This window comes from Phaethon lepturus, unplaced genomic scaffold (assembly GCF_000687285.1).
Source record: "Phaethon lepturus isolate BGI_N335 unplaced genomic scaffold, ASM68728v1 scaffold15004, whole genome shotgun sequence".
NCBI classification, from domain to species: Eukaryota; Metazoa; Chordata; class Aves; order Phaethontiformes; family Phaethontidae; genus Phaethon; species Phaethon lepturus.
Window position 1 is genome coordinate 72,672 of NW_010534100.1, and position 10,652 is coordinate 83,323.

At 40.3% G+C, this 10,652-nt stretch overlaps 1 protein-coding gene across 1 annotated transcript in view; it reads right to left on the minus strand.

The window, feature by feature from the left end:
• AHSG (alpha-2-HS-glycoprotein) overlaps window positions 1–2,243 on the minus strand; it is a 6,846-nt gene extending 4,603 nt beyond the window's left edge. Inside the window, 2 exon segments of the mRNA XM_010285427.1 lie at window positions 526–636; window positions 2,040–2,243. Coding sequence (XP_010283729.1) covers window positions 526–636; window positions 2,040–2,243 — 315 coding nt within the window.
• Between the last annotated feature and the right edge of the window lie 8,409 nt (window positions 2,244–10,652).

A 10,652-nucleotide genomic window follows, 5' to 3' on the forward strand; every position in this document is an offset into this window, starting at 1 on the left:
GCCTAAGAACAAAATATTTGAGGCCAGTAAATCCAGCTGAGCATTACTTTGAAGGCAGAGCCCTGTCAGAAGGCAATAGCGGTTCTGTAGTCTTGAGTAGGACTAGGTGGCTTTCACTAGGTAACATCCCAAATTTAGCCAAGGAAAGGTTGTGTTTGCACAGATTCACAACCTGCCCTGTCTACAGTTCTCAATGAGGTAGTGACATCTGGGCTGACCATGGAGGGCTGAATCTGGAGCCCCTAAACAAGGTCCCGTGGCATTCATGGACTGTATGTGGGATGTTATGCTGACAGTGACCTGTCCTCTTCACATAACATGGACATAAAAGAAATCCAGGAGTGAAATCCTTCATGACATGAAGGAAATAAAATCAACAAGGGGGTTACAAGTGTTTGGGTGGTTATAGGCTGTTACAGTGTTATAAAATTTGCTTGGAAATCTAACTGATGATAGCCTGGCCTCTAGCATCAACATACTGAATATGCATCTTTGGAACAAGCTAGTGGTGTTTTAGATACTCACATGTTGTGCGAAGCTCCTTACTGTGCAATTTGCAAGAGGTGTAGGGCTGAGAATGTGGCATGTGGTCTCTAATAAGTCAAGTTCAAGAAATATTATGTCATTATTCAGCCCCTGGAAGAAAAAAAACCAACCAGGAATTGTAGAAATTACTTCACAAAACATCACCAGATTTCTTCTCTGGGGCGTGCTGTAGTCCCTGTTGCTGTCATCGTGTAGCTCCAGGTATACACTAGAGTAACAGAATATGTCCTTACTATTTAACTTCATAAAAAACAGGACCCAGTTTTTTATCTGGAGTAAGTCAAGATCGTCACATTAATTTTTTTCCAGCTGAGGAACTGGCCCATAAATTTGGGAAAGTCCAACCTCTGTGTAGTGGGTCAGTTCTCTTAAGTTAACTTGATTTTATTTTGTTGATAGTTTTAAAAGATCAACAGCTGTCTTTGTTGATGAAAAAAACTTCATGTTTTTATAACCAGATACCAAATAAACACTGATGCACATTGGCCTGTCACATTTGGTTCATTGGAATTACATTGAATTGCACCAGCTAAATTCCAGCCCCAATACTCATGTCGTTTATGGACTGCAGGATCCTTTATGGTTGTTCCTGAACCTTTCCAATTATAACATTACATGTGAGTGGAAGGGCAGAAGTGAGGTTCCCTAGCTCCAATATTGACTCTGGGGTTTAAGCCATGAGTGATTCCATTCCAACCAGCGAAGTTATTGTAGTGTAAAAGTATTAAACAGGAGCAAAGCAGTGTCACTGCTTTTGTGTGTGTAACTGTGGGCACACTTCTAATCTCATTAACGTCTGTTTTAGTCTCTTATAAACGACTTTAGTATCCTTTCTCTCATGACAGGTATAAAACAGCCATGGAGTTTCATTCTTGTTAATCTTTGGGAGCATTTTCAATGTTTTGAGAGAATCAGAGGTTCTGAATGGGTGCATACATTGTATTCATGACCATTTCTACAGCCTTTCTCGATGCCTACAATGACAGCAATAGATCTTAGTGAAAATGAGACTACAAGCCACAGTTATTTCCATTCAGTTTCCTTGTCAGCTCAATGGGATATTAGGTAAAATTAATGCCTTCTACAAAATCACTAATAGCATGGAGTTATGATAGGTATGCATTTAGCCAATAAATAACTACGTGCATCATGAAGATTATCCTCACAGTTTTTCTCCAGATTAGCTACTGTGCTCATGAATCAGCACTTTGAATGATCTGCTCTAGCAAGCATGCTGCATTTGTAAACTGAGCCCTTTCTAGCATTTGAACAAAAATATCTGAATATTTCTCTCTCCCCCTCTGTTCTGCTCTTTGAGAGATACATTCCAGTGACCTGGATTCTAGATGCTAGAAGGTGGCATTGCCCCTTTTAAATCAACAGAGCCATGCTGATCTACCCCATGTGAGGATACAGCCCTGGGCAGGGCTTGTTGGTCATCTCCAAGCTTCTCCAGGTTAACACAATGCTCTGCCTGCAAGCTCCTCACTTACCTGGGGTAGCACGTGGATATTCTCAATTCTGTTTAAGGCAAACTTGTATCCGTGATGGCTGTGGCCATTAATGTAACTCACAGCTACTTCAGCTGCTGCTTCAGATTCTGGGTCATCGCAGCCCAAGGGAGCCGGGGGAGCTGCTGGTACAGCGTTGTGAATTGGAAGCTGAACAAGCAGTATTACAGCTACTAGTGCCTTCATGGCACCCGAGAAAAACCGATCCCTTTCAGAACTAAAGATCTAAGAATACTGTTCAGATGGTAGCTAGAACTGGGGTCTCATTTATATAGTACATACCACAGACTTTGCATGAGCGCGTGTCTGATATTTGTCTCAGTTCCAAGAGGCATTGCAAACAACAAAAGAGAAAAGTAAATGTTAGGACATCAAGCTGACTGATTAATATTGGCCAAAGTAAATTTTATCAGGTAGGATATTGCAAAGTCTGCTAGAGCAGCTAAAGAAGAAAGCGTCAGCAAAAATGTAACATAATTTTTAGACACTTTTCTACCAACCAAATACAGTACATGCAAGAGAAATATGATCCCTCCTGTTAAAAGTGTAGAGATGCTAGCACTAATTAAGCTTTTTTGTAAACAGGATACATTCTGTTAGGACCCAGATCTCACCAGACACCAGTCTAAATTGTGAGATCAGTAACATGATAAATTAGAAAATGGAATTTGAATCAGTTCTAAGGATCATATTCAACAGTAAATGAAATTACATAGCAACTTTTGCTGCTGAATTCATTTGGAATAGGAAATGAGACATAGTTTCTAAATCTTTTGTATCAGCTTTTCATTTCTCTGAATAATCTGAATACTTCCAGTAGTTCCTGGAATTTTATTTTGCAAAGCAGGCGTCTTGTAAAAATGTTCTGGAATATGTTGTACAGATTTGAGGAATTGGCATAAGATCCTAAAGGGCATAAAAATGTTTTAAGGAGAATGTAGCTGCTTAAATGCTCAGGAGGGCTGGACCCCAGCTTATATTTACATTCACAGTGTACATGTTTACAAAACAGTGAGTGAATAACAAAAGTGTTCTATGGGGCAGAATATAGCTTCTATGATGTGTCCAACATTTAGGGTCTTTAATTTAAGCTGAGATGACTTTAGCTAGATAGACTTTAGCTAGATAGACTCTAGCTCAATGAGTAGAAAAGTTTTTCCTGCAGACATTTCAGAGTAGGTTTCTATGATCCATTTAACGGTGGTGATCAGGCTGCAGACTAGTAAAGGTCCCTTTTGGCTTTAAGATATCTGAATCTCTGTCATCATTTTCAAGGAGTTCAGGAATTAGCTGCAGATTTGAGATGAATAGGAGGACTTCAGCATATTTAGAAGTTTTCACTTCAGATAAGTGTTTCTGAGCTTGCAAGATAGGGTGAGTGGGGCTAAAAGATTTGTGAAAAAAGCAGCCTTAGAGTCATGCCTCTCTCTTCTAGAATCTGGACATACAGAAAACAGCATAAATAGAAATGGTTCTGTTGGACAGATTAAGTGATGAAGAAGGAGAATGGAAAGAGACTAAAAAGATGGAATGACAAAAGCCTTCAGCTGTGTAGGATGAGGTGAGTTTTGGATACTGGGATTTGCCTTTGAAGGGATTCCTGGGGAAAAGAAAGGCTCTTCCTCTCTCCTGCAGTAAACAATTGCTCTGAGCGTGATTTGTTTCTTCCCCTCACTTGAAGCAGTTGTTGTTTGGCATTTGTTCTGTTGTGTGGATGATCATTTGTCTTCTTGACTTTGGCCTGGAACACTTAGAGGATGAAGGCTTGGTGTCCCAAAAACACACTCTCAGTGTTCCTTGTGGGTATCTTTTGAATCAAGGCAAATTTATTTAGAAAGATAATATTTTACTCTTTGCTTTTAATCGACAGTTCCATTTCTAACCTGTGAATCTTTTAATTCCCTTTTTCCTTTTCTGGTATGAAACATTGGGGTAAACTTCCAACAGGTGCAGATTGAAATTTGTTTTCACCTAAGTGAAATATACTTACCCCAGGAAAGGACTTAAACCATTATTTATAAATTTAGTGTGGTCATTACTCAGTTTCTTAGATTACATCTTCTCCAATTCAGGGTTGCAAATACTGTAGGAGGTATAGCATTTCTGCAGTCAAGCTCTAGGTAGTCCTAAATATAATATATAACCCAGTTCAGTCAACTTCAGGTTCCATTTTCAAAGAACAACTTAGAAACTCAAATAGCAAATAGTATTTATTATCTTCTTTCTTTCCTCTCCATTGTCACTCACATTCAATGTTCCATTTACCAAGCAGGACAAAAAGGAAATACTTTGGAGTCCACTGTACCTCTCTTCTCAGTTTCTCTACAGGCTTACTCAAGACCTTCCCCTCTTGGTGACTGTATGAACTTTCTTCGCTGGCATACAGAGCATCAGAATGTATGGACACAATTCTAAATGCTCGGTGCAATGCAGAATGTTTGCAGCTAGCATTTTTTGGGTGAGTTGTGATATGTGTGAGGATATTGGTATTTGGGTTTTGTGTTTAGGAATGGAGTTTGAAAGTGTGATCAGATAGTTTGGCTACAGGTAACATGACAAAGGATCCTTTCATCTTTTGGATACAGACTGACACAGATCTGCCTAATTATTCCCTTCTGGAAGTGAGATTGCTGATGTCAGTTCACTGCAGGCCTGTGTCCCATCATGACCGGGCCTTTTTTGGCACCTTTCACTCAAGAGGCAATAAGTTGCAGAAATAACTTCTCATTGAACTCAGTGCAGATCTATTCTCTCTCTTTCATGCCCAGGACATAATAAAATGTTGTCCTTTAGTAGTGGCTGCAAATAGTTCTTACAGCACAAGAAAGTGAGCTGAATTCCATGGGCTCCTGGACAGAAGGTCACAACTTGACCCCACTGAAGTGAACAAGTCTTTCACATAATCACAGTGTCACAGAATCGTTGATGGTGGAAGGGATATCTGGAGGTCCAACCCCAATGCACAAGCAGGGCCACCTAGAGACAGTTGCCCAGAACCATGTCCAGATGGCTTTTCAATATCTACAAGGAGGGAGAGTCAACAACCTCTCTGGGCAACCTGTGCCTGTGCTCGGTCACCTTCACAGTAAAAAGTGTTTACTGATGTTCAAGACAGAACCTCTTATTTGAGTTTGTGCTCATTGCCTCTGTCCTGTCACTGGGTACTACTGAAAAGAGCCTGGCTCCATCCTCTTTGCACCCTCCCTTGCTGTATTTGTGTACATTAAGATCCCCCCAGGCCTTCTCTATGCAAAGTAGTCCCAGCTCTCTCAGCCTTTCCTCATAGGAGAGATGCTCCAGTACTTTAATATATTCATGGCCCTTTGCTGCACTGTCTCCAGTACATCCATGTCTCTGCTGTACTGAGGAGCCCAGAACTGGCCACAGCACTCCAGGTGTCACCTCACCAGTGCTGAATAAAGGGGGAGGATCACCTCCCTAAAGCTGCCGGAATACTTTGCTTAGTGCAGCCCAGGATACTGTTAGCTCTCTTTGAGGCAAGGGCACATTGTTGGCTCATGTTCAACTTGGTGCCTGCCAGGACCCCCAGGTCCTTTTCTGCCAAGCTGCTTTCCAGCTAGGTGGACCCCAGCATATATTGATGCATGGAGTCGTTCCTCCCCAGATGCAGGATTTCAGACTTCTTGTTGAACTTCATGAGGTTCCTGTCAGCACATTTCTCCAGCCTGTTGTGGTCCCTCTGGATGGCAGCATGACCCTCTGGCACTCTGGTATGACCCATCAGCCATTCCTCCCAGTTTTGTGTCATCTACAAACTTGCTGAGAGTACACTCTGCCTCATCATCCAGATCATCAATGAAGATGTTAAACAGGACTGGACCGCGGTATTGACCCCTGGAGTACACCACTAGTTACTGACCTCTAAATAAACATTGTGCCACGGACCGCCACCCTCTGGGTCCAGCCATTCAACCAGTTTTCAATCCACCTCAATCCACCTTTCATGTCAGTAGTGTTAGGCTTTTGGCCCTAGTGAATTAGCTTGCCTGAGAGAGTTGACAAGGCTTCACTGTGATGGAAGTAGAACAAGCTGGGTTTGCTGCCCTTATAAAATATAGTATCGATTCTAAGCTCAAGAATTGAGGCTCCACTGAATCTCAGTTCTTAATAATTCATAATAACCACAAAAGAAAGGTGAGTTGATGGTTTTCTTTTTTGCTTTCTCTTTCTTTTTTGGTTGGATGCTTAGAACAACTAGTAATGATTGGAAACTTGCTGCCCTTGCTCAACCTCATCTGGAAAAAATGCAAAGAATTTCTTCCACAAATGTCAAGTTGACACCTTCCTGAGGTTAAAATTCAAACAAATTAAACAAGCAAACAGATAAATATCATCTTTTTAAAGCTTCAGATCAAAGTTAAACACTTGTGGGGATTTCAGAGGCTCTCTTTTCAGATTACTAAAATGTCATTTTTTGGTAAAGCAGACAGAACTGGTCCAATTCTCTGAACCACATCAAAAGATGCATTTCTGAGAAGTCAGACATTGTACAGTACTGCAAAACTTAATCACCTCTTGCTTTACACTTGATTAAGTACATTACTTTTGGATCATAGAGTTCACAAGATATTGGAACATCAGGGCTGTCTTCTATACAGCCATCACCTACACAGAAACCTGCACACTAAGACAAGAAAATGCAGGGAAAATTGTCAGATAGTTAAAGTGACCAGTCTTGTCAAGGCAGTATATTGCTTCCTTAAATGACATTATAATCAGCATTTAAAAATTAAGTGTATGAAAACCCATAGAGGTCTGAGAAAAACCTCAAGACAAATTAGACTAATTGATTTGCATAATCTTATTGACCCCTTTCCACTACATGGGCAAATCTTCAGCAGACGTATGTTGGCTTAGATACAATACAGTCCAAGTCCCCCAGTGTCCCCATACCAGAAATTTTAGGCTGCAGGAAAACCTGTGAAGTCTGAACAGTTTTAACAGACTGTAATGGTAGGACATTGTATGTTTCGGTTTTCTTTTAAATGTGAGAGTCTTTAAGGATAGGAAGGCTGATAATGTGCCATAGTTTGCTGTAGTATTTGCAGTTGAGAGATTTCTTACTGTAAGAAATAAAATGTGCAGACATTGCATCTAATTTGGGAGCCTTTAGTTTTGGGTGCCCAGCTAGAGATTCCTTTTCACTCAACTTTGCTGATCTCAATCTGTTAATCTCTATTTTCTGTTAACTGTAAAATGGAAATAGCTATTTTCTTTTTTCCTCCTGTGATCTGAAATAACTCACAGAGTTTTGTAAAAAGTTTTGATATCACTGGGTAGAAAAATCTATTCAAAACATTAGAGGAATCTAAGTCAGGCAAACCAGATGCCAATCAGTAAAAATTTAGGGATTTCTGGATTTACTGGAGATGTAGAAGGATTGAGAGGGTTGAAATTTGGGCTCCTAGGTTTAGTATTGATTATTTCAGATAAATTTTTTTGGCTGGGATTTATTTTCAAAAACTATTTTTTTTTTTTTTGAAAGAGCATGAAGAATTCTGAAATTTTTACTGGAATGGGAATTTTAATTGTTGACCAGCTCTCCCAGACAAAGCCAACCAAGTCTATTTCTGCTCTGTTCTCTCTTGTTCTATTTTGCTCTTCTATTGTCTATGCCACTGAAATACTTGAGAGCCTTCCAGAAGTACATCAAGTGACATAACTAGCATTTGTTACATGAAAGTCTATTCTCCTTCTCTTCCCAGTGGGAAGATTATATAAGATGTTTTGTCTTAGTGAAGTTTTTGATTGATTTAAATTTTCCTCCTCGTTTCCGCATTTTCTCTGCTGTGTGTTTTAATGTTTCAGTCAGTAACAAGAGCAGTTTTCTGAGTTTTCAAGATTTTCAAGCTCCTCTATGACTTACCCTGTGTTATGCTGTCCTGGTATGTAGGACCCCCCCATCCCTTCCTAAATTTTTATACTTTTTTACCCTTTTATCAAGGTCAAAGTTATTTATGTTGCTATGCAACTCTTAACAGTGGGGTATTTTTGCTTCAGCCCTGCAGGGATGTCATGGTTCTCTCAGTATCATGCCTGTGCAATTTGATGGGTGTGGGAAAGCTGTGTTGGAGATGGATAGGTGGCAACTGTGAAATCGGAGATTAGCAGCTACTGAGGTTTTCTTTTGGCTTTATGTCCTTATGCTATAGTTTTGGCTTCCAGCTTTGGGCTTCCATGGGTGCTCCCCATGATCATTGCTTCGTATCAGAACCTAGAACAAATAAAGCAAGATACCTGGGAATAGACTGCAGAGCTGAACAGCAGGAGCAAACAGTGGATCAGACAACAGAAACAGAGTAATTCTCAGTGAGTAAACAGACACTCTGCAGTCAAACTGACCTCTCCTTGTCTCAGTGAACAGCATGTTGACCTAAGTGAATTTAAACGCCACTCACTATGAGAACCAATGACTGTCCTGGCATTACCAGGGTATCCACAGACACATGGCTCCAGTTTAAAAAGGCAAATTTAAACATGCCACATTAATTCCTTCTACTTACAGAAATGTTTGAAAATGTAAATGCACAATTGGTCTGGATGCTGTCATGTCCTATGATGCTGTTAGTCTCTTTGATGGAGAACTCCACACGATAACTCCACATGTTATCTTCCCTTGCTGAGTTAAATCCCGAAATTTAGTAGCAAGTGTTAGGGAAACCTGCTGTGCTCTCTGGATTCCCACATGCTCAGCTGCAATGACATGTTTTTGATGTGAGAAACTAAGTTCATTCTTGGCACTGTAAGTAAGTGCTTTTTCCACTGAGTTTGGTAGAAAAAGCTGTACATTCATTCTTATGCTGTGACAGTCTAAGAACATGAAGTTGTCACCTACTTACACTGGGCTACTGTTTTGAAAACGGTTCATGTGTTTCCATGTGGAGGCTCATTGGCATTAGTGACAGGAGGGTCCATGCTGTTACAGGCAGGGCTAAGGAATGGCAGGTGGGAGGATGGCAAACCAATATGCTTTCTCACTTTGGAGCGCTCCTTCAGGGGCATGGCAAACTCAATGGATATCCCAGTGAGATTTACATAATTCTGACAAGCAAGAAGGTTTTTTAAAAAAATTATTTATTTTTAGTGAGGCAGATAATCAAGAAGGGGTTTTTACTGCTACATGTCCCTAAATTATCCATTTATTCAACTCTTTCTGCTGCCTTCCAGACACATGGCTAAAAAACTGGAACTAGGGTAGGAAACATGAGGGGGACATTTTAATTTAATATCATGGAAGCAATACATTAATAACATATTTGCAATAGTGGAAGTGGGTCTTTCCAAGTTAGTGCAATTTGAAACAAACTATATAGATATCCGTGCTTAAGGAGTTGAAATTTTGCATTGTTAGACATAAAGAATGACTCTTATGACAACAAAATAGCTAGACTAACAGCTTTCCTTGCTTAATTTACACGACATCAGATTCACAGCAGACAGGGACTCCAAGCTGTCAAGAGTAATAAACATGATGCACTCTGAACAGACACAGGTGCCCAGGTGACCTTCTCTTTAGTGTCTGAAAGAAAGCAAGATGTGAATGTAAGCATCGTGGGCTGATTAAAAACAGCATCCAGTGTCACATTTATATAAAGAGGTGCACATCAACACCTTTTCCTGATATGTTTGTGAATTTGTTAAGTTTTGTAATGCCAAAGGAAAGAGAGCTGTATCTTTGTTTAAATTCATCCCAGAAGTTCTGGACCTAACAGTGATGTTAAATTCTGCCACTTAGAAAGTGTACATATAACTGGCTAGTACAGAATATTGCTTTTGTACTCATGGATTTATGAATAAAATGGGTAAAGATAACTCACAGAACTGCTTTGGTGAGGCTACAAGATTTTGTAGTGAGCATCTCAGCCTTTGCCTCTGGCATATCCTTTCTGCTGTTCTGTTGAGCATCATTGGCCTCAATGGGTTTCTAATTTTCCATTCATTATTTCCATTCTTCATTGCTGGTGGCAACACCCTTTCCCTGACAGCCAGGTCTGTCTCTTGAAGGGGATCTTGGGTCTTTTTCAGTCCTCTTGTTTAACATAATCAGTCTGGGTCTACATCATAATCTTCTTCCTTCCAAATATATCTGAAATCCCTATTTTGTCTGTCACCGTAGCTCAGAATATTCATATATGCTGATTTCCATATGGTGACCTCCTCTACAACACGACCACTGACCCTACTAGTATGATGCTGGTCTGCTGAATATGTCATTGTTTTTCCAAGTGGTTCCCCATTCACAAGAAGACCAAGCTCAATTTTTCTCCTCTCATCTGCAAGGCCCTGGCCAAGACCAGGCCACATTCAACTGTTCACCTGGATCTCACCTCGTCCCCTCTGCCATCACGATCTCTTTTAGCCATTCAGCCATGTCAGTGTCAGATACATCTCTTTCACTCTCTTCAGAAAGAATCCCATTTCTGAGCTTGTCCTTGAGGCTATCACCTCTCTGAATTCTCACAGGGGCTGAAGAGCTGCCCCTTGTCACATTATCTACAGTAATGTGTTACATGACTTTTAAACTTGTGTTTATTATACAGAAGGCTGCACTTACTTACACTGAAAAATTTTTAG